The following is a 19,523-nucleotide window of genomic DNA, read 5'->3' as shown; positions in this document are numbered from 1 at the left end:
AATTACAAATGCTCAATAGACTTATAAATAACAGTACATGACAGGTAAAGAGAAAAAAATTTCTAATTTTTTTTTCTAGTCAGGCAGATACTCTAACACATTTCTCTATTTTGACACAGCCAACACAATGTTTCTTTTATATGTTTTAAAAAAAACCCCAAAACCAAAACCATTTATCTGAACATTATATAAGGCTGTCCATTTTACAGCCAGTTGCACTACATGGAAGGTTTTTGAGAAGTTAGCCAAGTCATTCCTGAGCCAAACAACTTTCCTTTTGTCCCCCCACCCCCCATTGTAAAGTGTTTCTTCAGTGGCAGCGCGCTGATGGCTAGAGGAGGCTTCATTGTGACCTAACATCCCAGAGGCAAGAGCAGCTGCCGCCCATGGAGTACCTGCATGGAGCATCCCTGACAACTCTCGAGGAGGGCTGCCTTTCCACACAACCTATCTGTTACTAGCGAATTTACTTTCTACTCTGGTTTCATTTAAAATCAAATGACGTCACTATCCTATTATTACTATTATATTTCCAAATCAGGAAATAAAGAGTGAATTTGGACTTCTTTTATTAACACTTCGTAGATTTTTAACCACGCCAATGTTTAACCTACAAAACAAACTCTGACCTAGTCAATTCAATCAAGTTAACCTAAGTAAGATAGTTCAGATTCTAACTCTTAAAGAAGTCCTTATTACCAGGTTTCTCCACATATCAAATACTTACAAAATCACAAAATTATCAGTAAGGATTCATAGCTGCCTCCAATTCAGGAATTAAGTTTAAAAACTGATAGTTCCTTAACCACTCCCCTGTTACATGAAAGCATGCACAGTACAGGTTCTCATACTTCCCCACATGGTTCCTGTCATCATACATGCGCAGCACTCTTCTATAAACTGCAAACAAAGGCCGGTTCAGCCCCCACGCTATAGTCCTGTAGAAATCTTTTCTTTCGTCTTTTGACATCTCAAAGATGATTTCTGTAGCATCTTTTATTCCACGAGCCTAAAAGGGTTACATTTCTTTGATTTAGGGATGTCTGATACAATGTATATGGATATAGCATGCTTTAAATTAGTTTAATGTTAAAGGTCAACAATGACATTGAGAGACTCTATTGCTAGTAAGTCAGATATAAACTTAATGCTGCATTAATTATTCATGTGATACTTAAGGGCACAAAAATTAACCAACTCAAATAACTCAATTTCTGTTTAACTCATTTAAAAATCATTAAAAATTTAAAAGTATACTTGAGACAGGTACAAGAAAATCAAAAAAGCAAAATAACCAATCAAATAAATGGAAAGATAAGTTTAAAACTTGCTCTTTAAAAGGGTGAATTAAGAATAAATTTTGAAATGTTACATTCCTGGCAGAAAAAGGACACAAATACTAGAAATGAACAACAACCATGAGACACACACACACACACACACAAACAAATGAACAACAACCATGACACACACACACACAAATGAACAACCATGACACACACACACACACACACAAACAAATGAACAACAACCATGACACACACACACAAACAAATGAACAACAACCATGACACATACGCACAAATGAACAACAAGCATCACACACATACACACACACACACACACACACACAAGGCCTAAGCAGAGATGCTCCAAGACTGAACAACAAATGTGCACCAGGAAATAATCTTATAAAAGTGTGGATTTACATAAAATGACTAAATCCTGAACAATCAACTTACCAAAATGGATTCTGGAAAAGTGAAAATCAAATAGACACAAACCAAAAAATTAAAAAAAAAAAATCTATTACTACTGATGTTTTCATAGTGAAAGTGCCAGGCCCAAGTGATATTATCAGTAAAACACTACACATATTCAAGAGATAAATAACTGTGTTGGTAATTTCTGATTTTATTAGGCTAGCATAACCTCAATAACAAAACAAGTGAGAAAAACTTCAGAAAATAATTTTGGGCCAATGCTTAAAGCTTACTCAGTACTACTGATCCTGAAATCAGAGATGTCTAAGAAATTTATTTATCAACTTAAGTCCACCCAGCAGTAGTAGCTTGTTGAGTTTCAAAACAATCATTATTCCAATGACCCATATCAGAGTATTTATAGATAACATGTCAAATTTCAAAATATAAGCATAATACTCATAAATGATAAAACTTGTAATGAATCAGGGTTAGCTGCTGCCATAATAAAAGAACATGACAGAAATATATACTTGAAAATAATTATTTTCAGAGAATGCTTTATATATAGATAGCTAGAATTTTTTGAGAAAATAAACCAAGCAAACACCAAAGCACTGCATCAAGCTGCCAAATATGAAACAATCTATAGACATTTGCATTTCTCTACAAAGCATACAAAAGTCATGGAGAACATAAAATTAAAAATATTATAATACTTATACTGAGTTATTGTAGTTCCAATAAAAATTGTATCAAGATTTCATTCTCTACAAACTAAATTTTTAAGAGAAGAGTGCTAAAAATAGATATGACACTTATGAAGGGATCTGTCCTGTCAGGTATTACTGTTCAAGAGAGTGTTATACTGGTAAACGTAACAACAAAAAGATAAGCTAGAAAAAAATTGGAAAAGACTTTCCCACTATACACACTGTGGCAATTGTCATCCATACACAAAAAGAACTGAAGCCCTACCTCACTTCAATTGAGGGGATAAAATTCAAATGCAAAATTATAGAATGTGAAGGGCAGTAAGAGATTTCATACTTATAAGATATCATCTTATACAAGTGTGCAAGACAACATAAACAATGGATACTAAAATTAAGACTCTTTGCCCATTAAATGTTATGTAAAGAAAAGCGGGCCCTAAATTTTGACAAGGCATCTGTAATGAATAATCTATAAATCCTCACTATATATCATGTATTATGAACATCTGGCAGAAAAAAAAATCCATAGCCAAATGGGTAGAAAATACAAAGAAACATTTAAAAGGAGCTATAATGGTCAATAAGTATCTAAGATTATTTTACTTGAAAATCAACAGCATAAACATAAAAGAATGAAGATAAGCATTTCCTGTGTAGTAAACAACCTGAAATATATTTGTTCAGTAAAATAACAGCTACACAAGTCAATAAATGACGTCTAACAAAAACTACAACGCGGAGCAAGAGAAACTGCGTAAAATGTGGTCTCTTTACATACACATGAAAGCCAGGTAAAATTATAGTGGTATATATCTTCTAAAACGTTTAGAATCTCTTTTTCACTTATTCATAGTTTTAGTACTGCACACAATTAAAGCTGGATTTAGCAAACACCTATAATCCAAGCGCTGTTGGACAAGGTCAAGCATGCCGGCCCCTCTCAGGTGTGCTTGTGGCAGTTACTTTTGCTTATCACTGTGTGCAACATATGGACTATCTGACACTCAAAAGTGGCTCCTTGGCACTGTTCTAAGAGCACCACACAGCAAGATCAAGAATTAAAACCAACAAATTATCTCTTCTCCTTCCCAAGTATACTGTCAATTCCTGTCAGTCCTACCACTGTTCTCCAGATGACCTGAACTCAACTCTAAGCTACTGCAGCTCTTCCTGACTAGGACTGCACCTGCAGAGGACTTGCAGAGCTGCTTTCCCCGCCAGGTTGAGTTCCCACATGCCCTTTCAAATGTCTCAAAGCTTAGTCAGGACCACTCAAATGGAAGGGCCCCTGGAGATGCTCTAATCTGCTAAGCAAGAAACCTTCTTTATTTACTGACTTTTTGTTGCTATTGTTTCTTCAAAGTAGACTTTGCAAAAGCACTTCCATGTATCATTTGTAGAGAGTTTATAAAGAATAAGAGCTTTTAAAAAGCTCTTTCCGGTTTACAAAGCATACTTAGGAAGATTGCAGTTACCATTCAGTTTAGAAATATAGCCACAGTAGGCAGCAATGTGTTTATATGTATCAGATGATAATGGCTAACAAGAGTTATCATATCCTGCTACCCAAGCAATGCTAACAATCACATTTCAAACATGTACATCTAACTCCACCTCAAGGGTAAGGCAGCACGGCTCTGGAGAGGATTCTCCACCATCAACTCACCACTTTAAACTATCAGCTTCCCTTTAAAGCTTTATTACCTCCTATTTCTTGTACAATAAAGTTCTAATCTTTTGACCTGGACTTTATGCAGCTGCCTTGAGGCTATTTGCCTTGTTTCCAGTTAAAGGTTTAATGTTACACGTTTGTGTTGTAGATCTCTGGTCCTTTGCCACTCAGCATTTATGTATAGTGTTTACTATATGTGACCCACTCTTAGTTCACACCCTTCCAAGTTCATAGCCTTTCTCAGCTCACATACAAAAAGTACCTATGATCACAGTACCACAAGAGGAGAAGGGCAAGCTGTGACAAGTTCACAGACCTTGAAATTATAAAGGCAGCAATTTTCTGTTAAGAAAAATCAGTCAGACATTCGTAGTTTACACACAAAATACTACCTGGATACTCATGCCATCATCAGTAAACAAATTATTGAAATGTGAAAACATTATCATGGTGTACCTTCAGATAGCGCTCGATGTTGTTCATTAGAATATCAATTTCTTCCTTGGACCACATCCCCTGCTTCCATTTATGTCCTTTAAATGAGAACATTATTACATAAAGCATTGCCCTTTGAGATGAATAAAGCACAGTAGCCTTCCTTTGTAATGTGTGCCCCTAGGAACAGAACCAGGCTAATCTGCTGTTCCACTCATCCGAAATGTCCAAGTACTGAAGCTACTATAACCTTACTGAAAGAAGACAGATTTAAGTACTGCTTTTCTTTCAGAAGTAAAAAATTGCCAAGACAAAGGGAAAGACTCAAATCATACTCAAAAAATTTCCTTCATTACAAAATTATTTTTACAAGCAAAAAAACCCAAGGAGTAAAGATTCTGGGGCTGGGTAAGCATAGAACACTGGACGCCATGACTGAACCAGTGCTCACTTTGGCAGGTGGGGTTTACTCATGGATCTCTGCCGCCTTCCCTTAGTCATACAGCTATATTCCACAGTTCTTTGGTTTTTTGGTAACAGCTTCTCTCAGCTATGTGAATGCTATTCCACTTTAAGCTTCTAAAGGACTTTCAAACCAAAGTAAGAGTGACTTTCTCCTCTTAAAAGCAGTAACTGTATTGCCTCTCAAATACCACCACAATGCTGTGGTGGCGCACACCTTTAGTCCCAGCACTTGGGAGGCAGAGGCGGCGGATTTCTGAGTTCGAGACCAGGCTGGTCTACTAAGTTCCAGGACGGCCAAGGCTACACAGAGGAAACCCTGACTCAAAAAAACAAAACAAAACAAAACAAAACAAACCACCACAATATAATGTTCAGAACACAACAAAACTTCCTCTGTATCAGAAATAGAAAAGTAGTAATATTCCACAAGAAATAGCATTATGGTATCACTCAGGCTAAAATTTAAACCCATTAGTTAGAAAGATTACACTACTCTGTCCCACCAAGGAAGTCCTAATTCAGAATCTTGATGACAACAAGCCTTTCTAGACTCAAGGCTTCTGGGTTGGAATCTCAAAGTCAGACTGCGTTACCTTTGTTAGTGAGAGAATCCTTATCTTCTTTAGTTGTAAACCATGCTTGGCTAACTGCTGAAACTTCCTCAGTACCCAATGGAGATATTTCATCTAGTTGATCATTCTGTAAAATCTTTAAAAGAGAAGAGGGTGGGGGTTTGGGGTAGGCCGAGCGATAGAGAAAAAGGTTGGAGCTTGATTTAATACCCAAGCTGACCCACCTTTTTTGATGCTAGGAATTATAAAATTCTAACAAACACATTCACTTTTGTGTGCACACTGCCTTTTATCATCTGCATCAGTACTGCATTACTGAAGTCATTATAGGAAGCTGGATGTTGTGATGCATACATACCTATAATCCTGGCATTTGGGAGGCTAAAGCAGAAGGATGTTGAGTTTGCCAGCTGGGGCTATATGGTCAGATCTTGTTTCAAAAAAATGGAAGTAAGATATTCCAAGCCAAGTGGAGTACATAAGCCTTTAATCCCAGCATTCAGGAGGCAGAGGCAGGTGGATCTCTTTGAATTTAAGACCAGCCTTGTCTACAGAGTGAGGTCCAGGACAGCCAGAGCTGCACCGTGAGATCTTGTCTCAAAGAACAAAAACAAAACCAAGCAAGCAAACAAACAAAAATATATTCCAAAGTCATTTTGGTATTTCTGCAGGCAAAATGAACTTTTCCACACAGTTGGTGCCAGTTTCAGACAGATCTCCTGTCCTTGGGTGTTATGACTGGCCTATGTCCTCAGGGATTTTCTCTTACCTAGTATGACTTCTTCATAAAAGATTATCAGAGTAGATTAAAAGAAATCACTGCAGAATCACTGTTTGCTTTACCTCCTGATAATTTTTTGTTAGCCTGTGAAGATTCATTGCCTTCCTGGTGTTTCTGTTCCTCTCAAAGAATTATGATAGAAATAGTTATTATCACTGTGGCTACAGGGATCTTTATGCACCATCACTGGCTACAGCTTTAGTCCATTCAAGGTAATTAGGCATAGAACACAGACTTGACCATGGGCTTAAAGGGAGCTATACTAGAAAAAGGACAGACTTGGTAATAGTGCAACCACATGTATGAGGCTGTCATAGATACATCAGAGAGTCACATGATTAACTGTCATTCAGTTTACTCTCTGGCCTGAATAAATTACTCGCCTAAGTCACTGCTTGGAGTAAGTTCCAAGTATGAATGTACTGTTTCTCTTTTAAACAAAAAACTGAATTTCTAGTCTGAAGAATGGAATTCCATTTTTCATAGAAATAAAGCTGTCACTGAAAGATCCGAGCACAGTGAGAAGATACATGTCTCCATGGTTGCCTCTTTTGACACTATTCGTGGAAGTGATTTAAATCTAGCTAGAAATCACTGGATAGCCAGTGAGATGGCTCAGAAAATAAACTGTTTGGCATCAAACTTGCTGACCTGAATTCAATTCCTAGAACCCACATTGTGGAAGGAGAGCAAATCCATTTTTATAAGTTATCTTTTGACTTTCACATGTGTGCTATAGCATGCACAGATGCACACATGCACACACATGTAAACAAATAATATGCATGTGTGTGATTATATGAAAAACTATTGAAACAAGTGCAAGTCTTAACAGTTTTAACTGCATATTTGTTTGTTTGTTTGATTGATTGATTGAAGTTATGTTCCCTCTATTTCTAAAGTGTCTGGAACTTTTCTCATGAAGGCATGTTGAATTTTGTCAAATGCCTTTTCAGCACCAAGTAAATTAGTACTAACTAGATGATGAAAATTTATAAACTAGAATACTATTCAGCTCTAAAAAAATGAAGTAACAAAATTTGCAGGAAAATGGATAGACTTTGAATATATATCAAATTAGATCATACAATCTCAGAAAGACGAAAACTGCATGATCTCCCTCATATGCAGAATCCCGCCAATACTGTATGTAAATGAACATACATGTGAGTGAAGGTAGAACAGAAAGAGTAAGAAAGGCTGGCGCAAAGGGAGGAGGAAAGGCTGGATGCAGGTGATGGACAGGAGTCATAAAGCAGGATAGAAAGCAGCTCCCTAATCTCATCCTGTCAGAGAGCTTTCATTTTTGGTAGGTTAACATATATTTGATATTAAAGTGTAGAATCCAATGTGAAGCGTCATAGCTTCAGAATGGCTATCTTAGCTATAGTCTTTGAAATGTACAGACTGTTGAGTCTGGTAAACTTTGGTCTGTGATATTCATTTTATTTGCAAGACTTTTTATAATAAAGATCATACAATTTTTAAATTAAAGAGGTAGAATACTTGGACAAGACCCATTTGGAAGAAAGAATTTTTCTATTACTTTAAGAGCACTGAAAAAAATCCTCTCCATTCAAACAGAGCACATATGAGGTGTACTAAGTTCTTTTTTTTTTTTTTTTTTGGTTTTTCGACACAGGGTTTCTCTGTGTAGCCCTGGCTGTCCTCAAACTCAGAAATCCGCCTGCCTCTGCCTCCCAAGTGCTGGGATTAAAGGCGTGTGCCACCATGCCCAGCCTGTACTCAGTTCTTAATATTACATACCAACCTGGAACTCTTGTACTTCCTAAATGAAAGGTCACTGTATGCTTCATAAAAATGTTCAAATATTTTGAATTCAAAAATATTAAGGGCTGGAGAGATGGCTCAGTGGTTAAGAGCGCCGACTGCTCTTCTGAAGGTCCTGAGTTCAAATTCCAGCAACCACATGGTGGCTCACAATCATCTGTAATGAGATCTGACACCCTCTTCTGGTGCACCTGAAGACAACTACAGTGTACTTAGATATAATAATAAATAAATCTTTAAAAAAATTAAAAAAATATTAAATAGTTATTAAATAAAGATATGAAGTAAAAGAATAAGTGAACTAAAAGCAAAAGGCACAATCAGGCAGACATAAATTTAGAATACATACACATTAGATTCAGACCACATAAGACAGCAAAAGAAGTTCACATTAAGAACAGAAAGGCCTGGCTATTAGCCAATGTCACAACACATGAGAAAACGTATCTAGTTCTACAAGCACCAAATGGAATAGCACAACTGTAATCACTGCTATTAACAGCTCAAGATCTCTAGACACAGATGAAGGCACATCCATTACTTCCTATTCCAGCAGCCATGATCTCTACAGGGAACACATATTAAGAATCTATTTTTGTTTACATGTTGGGACAAAAATCCCTTAATTATAGGTCTTTAGTTTTATTGTCATTATGTTATCAAAGTATAGCCTCATCAGTTTTTACTTAAGCTGTGTATAATGACCATGTTCCACACTGAAGTCAGTTTAAAACATGTACTATACCTGAATTTGTGTCACAGTTCCCTCAGAAAGTTCATCATCTGCCACCTCTGTAGTTGCCGTCATGGTCACCTCAAAGCTCTGATCATTTTCTGAAACTTCAAGAAAATAATGATTCATCTGCACCATCATAATCATAGGCTCTAGTTCCCCTAACAAACATCCATAGAGCCTGATCATCTAATTTCCTAAGCCACGTTTTACCCATCATTATAATGCACATTAATTTGTTCAATAGACATGAATACCAGGTAGGAAACTCCTTTCATGGGGCTTACAGTCTAGAAATGGACAAGATACTATGTTGGGTGACACTCATAAGCCAAGGACAAAATAAAGCAGGAAAAAGAACGGAATAGGGTGAAGCAGTGTGTCTCAAATTTTAGGTATGAACTAGGGTGATAGGACTTGGGGTAAGGAAGGAAGCTAGTCTCGAAGTAAGGCACTTTCAGGAGAGACAAGCACAAAGGCTCTGTGATAGGGCGTGCGCACAAGTGTAACCAATTCATGTTGTCAGAGCAGATGAAGTAAGAGCAGAAGGAGACTGAGTGAGACCTCACAGCCCATAACAAAGATGGGACAAGAAAGCCCTGGATGACACTGAGCAGAAAATTGACATAAGCATCCTTCATTAACAGGATTGTTCTGGCTGCTGTCAGGAAAGCAATCTGAAGGGAAGAAGGGCTAGAGTGAGCACAGAGAGGCCAGGGGTTTCGACTAGGGGGAAGCATAAATAGTTCAAATTGTGAATGCATGTTAGTGATAGAGCCAATATGCTTCCAAGACAAATGAGATGTATAAAAAACTCCAAAGACAAGGATGACAGGTGCTCTGCCCCCTTTTGAAATTTACACAATAAGAATAGACTACTATTAAGCATTCGTGAGTTTTCAGTAAGTCACTTTTTTTTTTTTTTTTTTGGTTTTTCAAGACAGGGTTTCTCTGTATAGCCCTGGCTGTCCTGGAACTCACTCTGTAGACCAGGCTGGCCTCGAACTCAGAAATCCGCCTGCCTCTGCCTCCCGAGTGCTGGGATTAAAGGCGTGCGCCACCACGCCCGGCTCAGTAAGTCACTTTTAAATACATGACTAAGATAACTATTAAACATCAAAAATTGAGGGAAAAGGCTCTACTGTACCAAGCACTTCTAAGAGAAGTCTGGCTGAAATAAGTAGGACCATCATCACCAAAGTAAGTCACTTTTAAATACATGACTAAGATAACTATTAAACATCAAAAATTGAGGGAAAAGGCTCTACTGTACCAAGCACTTCTAAGAGAAGTCTGGCTGAAATAAGTAGGACCATCATCACCAAAAAGAAAAAACAGAAATTAGGATCCCCTAGGTAACAAGTGAGAACAGAAGAGGCGCTCTAAGAGTGGAGTCTTAGCCTTGGGGCTTCCGTACTTAGAGGCTGCTTTGACGTGCACAAGTCAAACTAAACGGTGGACATAAAAGACACACACAAAGACAGGAGGAGAGAAAGAAAGAAAGGATAGCACAAGGTCTCTGGAGACCTGGGAGATCACGGTGAAATTAAAGAATGTTAAAGAAAAATGAGAAAAGACATAGAGGCAAGGGCAGACAGTTGGATAGTGGCCAAAAATGGCTTCAGGGCTTTAGTTTATGGAAAAATATGTGTTTAACATTAATAGGAGTCATCCAGGTAGAGAATGAACAAGTAGTGATTCAGAGACCCAAGAACTTTCGAACATCTGGGAGTCTGCAAAGTCCTGAAGCTGGTAAGCAGAAAAGCAAGCCTTAGCTAGCTAAGGACACATGGACATATGCAAATGGAGTAATGGTAATAGGATGTATAGTATATTTTCTTGTAGTATAGTAAATTTTCTCTGAAATAGAAAGCAAGGATGTCCTCTGGGTAAGAAACATGTAGGAGTCAGATTTGGGGACACATGAAACAATCTTCTCAGAGTGGAAGAGAATATTAGTAAGTCTTGTGTGACATTTCCTGACAGATCATATATCCCACTCATGAGGAAGAAAGCCAAGTCAGATTATTCATTCTACCTTTCTCTAAGGCTGTTCAACTAGTTGTGTTAAGTATAAACAGGAAAAAACCCAATTGACCTAGGGTTATAGTTTTCCAAAGGACAATGAAAGGAAAGGGGGGAAAGGCATCTAAAGGCAATTGCAAGACAGTAAACATAGCAACCACAAAACTGCAACTGGGTAAGTAAGGAGAACAGGAACAATGACAAAGCGGCAAATCAGTGGGCTCAGAACTGAAAAGGATTACTGGAGTTCTGCAGAGACTGTGCTGCAGAGAGGAAGCAACAAGTCTGAAAGGTCACAAATGCACACCACTAACAAGTGACCCAAGAGAGCAAGAGAGAGAAGCAAATGGAGAACAGATGAGTGACTGGGGTTTCAATAGAATTGCCTTGGCAGCAGGTAATTATCATGATACTGTGAGAAGCAGCAGGTGACCACAAAGGAGTAAGCGAGAATGACTAACATGAGAGGATAGAATCAGCAACTTTGAGCCTGGCATGGTGGCGCACACCCCAGCAACTGGGGAGGCAGAGGCAGGCAGATTTCTAAGATCGAGGCCAGCCTGGTCTACAAAGGACAGTCAGGGCTACACAGAAAAACCCTGTCTCGAAAAACAAAACAATAAAATAAAAAAGTCTATTAGAGCCACTTGACTTATAGTTTATTGCCAATGTTTCTTTGTTGATTTTCTGATTTGTCCAGAGATCAAAGCGGGAAACTGGAACTCTCAACTATTACTTTATGCAGTATATTTCTCTTTATACTAACATTTGGTTTATGTAACGGGTGTTCCACTGCTGGGGGTGTATACATGTTTGCAACTATTATTTCACCTTGTTCAATCAATCCTTTATAATTATGGTTATCTTTGTAATTTCTTACCCCAGCCCTGAGTACACTGGCTCATGCCTTGCTGTCACTGACAATGAGACCACCTGGGGGGAGCCTTCCCACCTAGATGCTTCTATTGTTCTGTGACAATTCTACCTGCTGAGATTCCAGATACAGCAAGCAACCCAGTGATTGACACCTTCTTGCCAAACCAGTGCTGTCAGACAGATTGCTTACAGGCATCAAGAGTGGATCTGTGGTCTTTGTATATATTGGATATTAGTCCCCTATCAGATTTAGGATTGGTAAAAATCCTTTCCCAATCTGTGGGTGGCGTTTTTGTCTTATTGACGGTATCTCTTGCCTTACAGAAGCTTTGCAATTTTATGAGGTCCCATTTGTCGATTCTTGATTTTACAGCACAAGCCATTGCTGTTCTGTTTAGGAATTTTTCCCCTGTGCTTTTCCCCACTTTCTCCTTTATAAATTTCAGTGTCTCTGGTTTTATGTGGAGGTCTTTGATCCACTTGAGCTTTGTACAAGGAGGTAAGAATGAATCAATTTGCATTCTTCTGCATGATAACCACCAGTTGTGCCAGCACCATTTGTTGAAAATGCTGTCTTTTTTCCACTGGATGGTTTTAGCTCCCTTGTCAAAGATCAAGTGACCACAGGTGTGTGGATTCATTTCTGGGTCTTCAATTCTATTCCATTGATCTACCTGTCTGATGCTGTACCAGTACCATGCAGTTTTTAATCACAATTGCTCTGTAGTACAGCTTGAGGTCAGGCATGGTGATTCCACCAGAGGTTCTTTTATTGTTGAGAATAGTTTTTGCTATCCTAGGTTTTTTGTTATTCCAGATGAATTTGCAAATTGCCCCTTCTAACACAGTGAAGAATTGAGTTGGAATTTTGATGGGGATTGCACTGAATCTGTAGATTGCTTTCGGCAGGATAGCCGAAAATTTTAATATATTAATCCTGCCAGTCCATGAGCATGGGAGATCTTTTCATCTTCTGAGATCTTCTTCAATTTCTTTCTTCAGAGACTTGAAGTTCTTGTCATATAGATCTTTCACTTCCTTAGTGGGAGTCACACCAAGGTATTTTTATATTATTTGTGACTATTGTGAAGGGTGTTGTTTCCCTAATTTCTTTCTCATCTTGTTTATCCTTTGTGTAGATAAAGGCCACTGATTTGTTTGAGTTAATTTTATATCCAGCTACTGCACTGAAGCTGTTTATCAGGTTTAGGAGTTCTCTGGTGGAATTTTTAGGGTCACTTATATTTACTATCATATCATCTGCAAATAGTGACATTTTGACTTCTTCCTTTCCAGTTTGATATCCCCTTGATCTCCTTTTGTTGTCTAATTCCCCTGGCTAGGCCTTCAAGTACTATATTGAATAGGCAGGGAGAAAAGTGGGCAACCTTGTCTAGGCAGCCTTATTTATAATAGCCAGAAGCTGGAAAGAACTCAGATGTCCCTCAACAGAGGAATGGATACAGAAAATGTGGTACATTTACACAATGGCATACTACTCCGCTGTTAAAAACAATGAATTTGTGAAATTCTTGGGCAAATAGATGTATCTGGAGGATATCATCCTGAGTGAAGTAACCAAATCACAAAAGAAGTCACTTGATATGCACTCACTGATAAGTGGATATTAGCCCAGAAAGTTAGAATACCCAAGATACAATCTGCAAAACACAAGAAAATCAAGATGAAGGAAGACCAACTTGTGGATAGTTCATTCCTCCTTAGAATAGGGAACAAAACACCAATGGAAGGAGTTACAGAGACAATGTTTGGAGATAAGACAAAAGGATGGACCATCCAAAGACTACCCCACCCAGGGATCCATCCCATAATCAGCCACCAAATGCAGACAGTATTGCATACACCAGCAAGATTTTGCTGAAAGGACCCTGATATAGTTGTCTCTGTGAGGCTTTGCCATTGCCTGGCAAACACAGAAGTGGATGCTCACAGTCAGGTATTGGATGGAACACAGGGCCCCCAATGGAGAAGCTAGAGAAAGTACCCAAGCAGCTGAAGGGGTCTGTAACCCTATAGTTGGGACAACAATATGAACTAACCGGTACCCCCAGCTGCTTTTGCCCCTCAACTATTTAGGCCATGCAGCTTTGGCTACACATCAGAGCCAAGGGCTGAGAGGGGACTGAGTGGCCAAACTTTGTGCCTTTACTCTAGGTTTTATTTATTCTTAACAAAAGAGGAAAAAATATGCAAATGTTTCTGCCTCTTCTTTTGTTCTGTTTAAAACAATAAAGTACATTTATATGAATAAAAAAAAAAAAAGAGGAACATTCCTAAATTGATTTTATCAACAACTTTTACAAATGTGGAGAACAAGAGTCCAACTTAGTAAGTCCAGTCTTCTATTAGACTTCAGATTATGTTCCCAATGCAGTGAACAAACACAAACCACATGCACGCTAGTGCCACCATCTCCACAAATTATTAGATGATAAGACGAGCTTAATACCATAAAATAGAACAAAGTGCCAAGTAGACACTGAACCTATGAACCAAGTATTTTAATTAATGAACTAGCTAGTCACAATTTAGTCCAAAAGAGTTACTCAAAAACTCTTGCATATAAAATATTCATATAGGATTATATTTGTATAGATAAGCTAACTAAGTTTTTAAAAAGTGACAAAGAAACAGTAAGAAACACTTAAAAACATGAACCAACAGGAAGAAACTTCATTTAGTTAAAAATTTTAGGCACAGATATGTTACACTTGAAATTAATACTAGTCTTAATTGTTTTTTTTTTATGCACAATAAACTGAAATAAAATGATGTCTGTTCAGTTTGAGAAGCAATTGGCTCTGTACAATTTTCTATGCTAAATACCTAGTCCTAACTTCACTGACTAGATAAAGATTTGATTTCATTTGATACTTATGTGCAAAATCAAAGTTCTCAATAATGGCTACTCTGCTTGCAGTGACAGTACCTTCAACAGGCAGGTGGCTCATTTCTACCCCTACATATGAAGGCATCTAATAGGAACAGATTTCCAAATTCTTTACTAAGCAACAGAATCAGGATGTAATGTTGTTGCTGGTATGCCTGTCAATGACATTCATCTGAAATGTCTCTCTTCTCTGGAATCTAGCCGACTGTAAAGGATATCAAAACCTAAACATACTAAAAACCTTATTAGAGCAAGAAACCTAGGCATCTACCTAACTTCCATGCAGATCAACATGAGGGCTAAAGTGTGTCCTAGAGAAACTAGACTACCTGGGAATGTTTGAATGTCCTGTCTCTCTGAGCTTCATTTTCTTCATTGCAATGAATGATAATTGTACCTACTGCATAGCACTGGAGGAAGGTTGGGGGAAAGGTAGAGTTTAAATACCTTATACTGTTGAACAAAGTAGGGATGAATACATATCCATTTACAAATGAGGAGAGCGTCAATTAAAAGGTTCTCATAAAGTCTACTGCAGCAGGTTGAGAGTAAAGAAGTGTTGAAAAGATTGGACAATATGTAAAGGCAATGTGAGAGTTATGCTTGGCACACAAACCTTCATTGAGCATTAGCTTAAAAACCAATTTTTTTTTTCTTGACTAGATAAAAGTAGAGCTCAGGTCTCTCTAGAAATCCCAAATGACTCTTGCAAGCTAAAGTCCAATTCCTTAACAGACTTACGTGGGAGTGCCACGACTGATATGCATGGCGTAGCGTCATCAATGCTTTGATCATCCTCAGAGGACAAACAAAGCCTCTTATGTGGAGGTTCAGTACTGTCTTCTGAGTCTACTTCATCAGGGTCTAACGGAAGGGGAAAAGTAAACCAAACACAATGCTCAAAACCTCAGGCCAATTAATTTCAAATAACAAAACCTCTACCTACTACATCCATCTCTGCAGGATTTTCTTATCCATTAAAACCATCCTTCCACCCACTTGCTCACTTGGATTCACCCAGCTACACTAGGACTCAGGAGTCACTGCATTCTCCTTGCTTACAGCAGTACCCAGCTCCTGTTCTTATAACAAGAACTATGGTGGGCAAAAGTGGACCTTCTAACTAACTTGGTTTCCCAAAGATTTCACACACAGAGAAGGGCTGAGCATCGATTCATTCAAACATTTCCTAAATGTCTACAGTTGGTTCTAGGTCCTGGGAACAGAACAATGAAGGATGTCCTTCAAGGAAGTTCTGGTGGAGTAATAACTAAACCAACAATTTCATAATCGCGTACTCAGAGCTGTGACCATGGGATGAAGAGGTTGTTGTGAGCACACAGAGGACTTCTCTTTAGACTGGAAGTGAAGGGAGTTTTCCTAAGGAGCTTTCATGAACTTGAAAAAAAATGCAAGCAGGGAAACGTTTGTCTCTCCTGGCAGTTAGAGAAAAATGTGCAGTAGAACTGAAGACTAAAAGGAAGTGTTATAAAAATAAAACTGTGGACTACTGAAGAACATGAGCACATGGATTCTAACAACCATGGTCACTATGGCAAGCAAGAGGGAAGGCTAGGAGCAAGCAATGAAGTAATCAAAGCACCCAGGTATATATCCTAAAAAACACGCTAAGCTTTCAATACAGCCCCTGAGAGTGGGAAAACTGGAGTAAAGGCTGGAGTTACTCAGATGAGAAAAGACAATCTGATCTAATAAAGAGGGACGACCCAAAACAAGGGGAAATGGAGCTTTAGGGCAGCACACGACCAGTTAGGTCACAACACAAGGGATTTATTCCTAGCTAAAAAGGAAAAGTGAAGTTTAAGAAGTATCTGGAAAGAAGCCCTTGGGCCATGTAAAATCCAGGGTGCCTAATAGTAGTATAGAAAATTCGTAATAAAGACAGAAATGTGAGCCATCATAATAGGTAGATACTAGCTAAAATGAATGAATGAAATAACCCAGGAGAAATGACACAGCAGTGGGACAGAAAGTAGTAAGTAAAGCATATGAGCACATGCTTAGACTAAAATTCAGAGCTAATTAAGAAGTACTAAAGTACTTCTGAAACATAAATTATAAATTAAGATTAAACTATAGTACAGAGATTAATCTATAGTCCATGGCCTTTTCAAGCACATTAGACTAAATTATTTGTGGGTGTTGGATAAAGGGTGCAAGGGAACCGATAATCCCCAGTGTCAGTTAATTAGCAAATTCTCCTACCATTCTGAGGGCAATGAAGAATGAGGTTCCCGTCTGTGTCCTGAGTAAACGTCACAGAGTTCACAGTTTCTACTGTTACTGTGTCAGAATCCTCTTCAACTGTGCTCATACTCAAATCTGTATAAGAAGAGACTATGTAAGGACTTATAAAATTAATTCCAGATAGTACATGAAACTGACCTAGATATCTGTTTTATAGTCTTTATATAAAACTGCAAAAGGAGTTCAGATATCACAAACTGCCTTTCTTAGTCTCTCCCCACTGTTAAGAATTAGATTCAGGGGGCAGGGGATTAGATTCAATAACCTGCAAGAATCTGACCAACTCTTGAGTAGTTCTACCAACTTACAATATTTCCATTTTGTGGTGGTTACTCTTCACTGTCAAGCTGAGATTTAGAATCACCATAGAAATAGACCTCTGGGCTTGACTGTAAGGGATTTTCTAGACTAGGCTGAGCTGGGAAATGCACTTTAAATGTGAGTGGCATCATGCCATGGGCTGAGGTCTCAGACTATGTACAAAAAAAGTGAAGAGAAGGGAGTAGGAGCACACACATTTCCCTGCTGCCAGGATGAAGATACAACGTGGATGCATGGGACCGGCTGGCTCAGGCTCCTGCCATCACATCTTCTTGGCTGTGATGATTGGACCCACAACTTCCTATTTATACTTGACAAATGGTCTACCACTTAACTAGATTTCAAACCTGGTATTTTTAGCAGAAAATTAACCAAAACTTTCATCTTGATCTAATAATTCTAAGCACCTTTTGAGTATTTAATAAGCCCTGTTACCTGAAAAATAAGAACACTAAACAATTCTTTTCTCCCCCATAGTATTAAACAAACACACTTAACCACCACCAAGCAAACACGTTTGTATGGGTTTGGGGCCTACTCCTGACAAAGAGAATTCCAATTTAAAGTGCTGTCCGTCACTTGCAGTTTTGTATGTAACAGCACATATGGTGTGCTTGTTCTCAAACAAACAATTGGAGTCTTAGAACAAGGTCAGTATCTTGTGGCTAACAGAGATCAAAGTACTGGACTACTAATGCCTGATTGAAGTCTACAGAATCTTATAATATAGTTCTTGTTTCAACAGGTTTTCCCCATATACCTTTTACTGATAATACAGACAAAAGTCTTGAAGTATATTCAATTACTCAGTATATGACCCACATAGGTATCAATCCATTTATATATAGTTTAATTCCATTTAAAATTTTTCCTTTGGCAAAAAATACAACTATATTAATATTTACATGGTAAAGCTTCAATGAGTAGTATACGCTTACTGTATCAAAGAACTTAATTTTACGATTGTAATGACACCATTTTCAAGATAAAGATGAATGGAACTCATGGTGTAGTTATGACAGGTCTGCAAACCATTGGGTGGATTTCTGCAATAAAGGGAGACTTACCTAGACCATAGATGGATTAGCTACAGGCCTTCCCATAGAATCCCACCTCTGTGCTTTGGCCGCAGCATCACTCAAGTTATCCAAACTGCTTCTCCTCCATGCTTGTGCATCTGTGATCCTCTAGAACACTGACAGCATAATACGAGGCTTAGACACAGCAAGTAGTATCTGAGTACTGGTTATAATGCTATATATAGCACTCTGGCCTCACACCTGATACCTCACCCACAATAGAAAGACACAACTTTCTTCTGAATGCAGTTTATGGCAAGCAGCCTGAACACCAGTATTGTATAAACAAAGACAGAAACAATCCATTCTTTATCCACTTAGAGCTCCTAGAAAGTTTCTTTTTTTTTTTTTTTTTTTTTGGTTTTTTTCGAGACAGGGTTTCTCTGTGTAGCCTTTGCTGTCCTGGAACTCACTCTGTAGACCAGGCTGGCCTCGAACTCAGAAATCCGCCTGCCTCTGCCTCCCGAGTGCTGGGATTAAAGGCGTGCGCCACCACGCCCGGCTAGAGCTCCTAGAAAGTTTCTTAAACCAAGCAGCCACTCAGCAAACAGTCAGCTGTCCTCTGAAAACAGGTTTAGGTATACAAGTGGTTACAGTACACCTTGGAACCATTGTGCACTTACCACATATGAAAAACTAATTAACATTCCCAGTAATATATTAACACCCCTGAAATACCTTATTTCATCTTAAACCATTACAAATTATTTACATCATCTATTCAATCAGAAACCATGTAAGAGGACAGGTAAACAACCCTATAAAGGAACATGGGAACCAACCAACCTTTATATTATCAGGTCAGCAACATTTTCTGGGCATAGTTTATTTCTAACAGATCCCTGAGTATGGAGAAGAGAGAAGGTGTAAATTATAAAGACCTGTGTTTAGGAGGTGACTGTGGTTTGGAAACATCAGCACTCAAGGAGAGAGAGAATAGCTTTGCTTTGGGGGCAGAGCCAACTAGGCTTTATGACTGAAGAGAATTAGACTGAGAAGGGAACACCATCTCAGGATGATTCCTGGGCTTCTGGCTTCAACTCAAGGGATTTTATCATAAGCTCTTTTTATCAAGTATTAGTAATAGTGATACCTAAATGTAAGATATATGGTATTTAAGGTGCCAAGTGGATGGTTGAATATTAAGTTGTGCTCAGAAGGCATAATTAATACCT

At 38.3% G+C, this 19,523-nt stretch overlaps 1 protein-coding gene across 5 annotated transcripts in view; it reads right to left on the bottom strand.

The window, feature by feature from the left end:
• Positions 1–19,523, bottom strand: part of Dmtf1 (cyclin D binding myb like transcription factor 1) — a 41,133-nt gene that overhangs the window by 13,090 nt on the left and 8,520 nt on the right. For 4 of the 5 annotated variants that reach the window (XM_021162746.3, XM_029477163.2, XM_029477165.2 and 1 more), the window contains 7 exons: positions 18,337–18,464; positions 16,907–17,023; positions 15,422–15,544; positions 8,881–8,975; positions 5,585–5,699; positions 4,548–4,624; positions 852–1,009 (listed from right to left, as the gene is read on the bottom strand). In XM_021162746.3, coding sequence (XP_021018405.1) covers positions 852–1,009; positions 4,548–4,624; positions 5,585–5,699; positions 8,881–8,975; positions 15,422–15,544; positions 16,907–17,015 — 677 coding nt within the window. In that variant the 5' untranslated portion in view covers positions 17,016–17,023; positions 18,337–18,464. The remainder of the gene's footprint in view (positions 1–851; positions 1,010–4,547; positions 4,625–5,584; positions 5,700–8,880; positions 8,976–15,421; positions 15,545–16,906; positions 17,024–18,336; positions 18,465–19,523) is intronic. The other variant, XM_029477164.2, reaches the window with a different exon arrangement.

The sequence above is a fragment of the Mus caroli genome, unplaced genomic scaffold (assembly GCF_978045245.1).
Source record: "Mus caroli unplaced genomic scaffold, Mus_caroli_1 scaffold_4, whole genome shotgun sequence".
Lineage (NCBI taxonomy): Eukaryota > Metazoa > Chordata > Mammalia > Rodentia > Muridae > Mus > Mus caroli.
The sequence above is the reverse complement of the archived record's forward strand: the minus strand, read 5'-3'. Positions and strand labels throughout refer to the sequence as shown.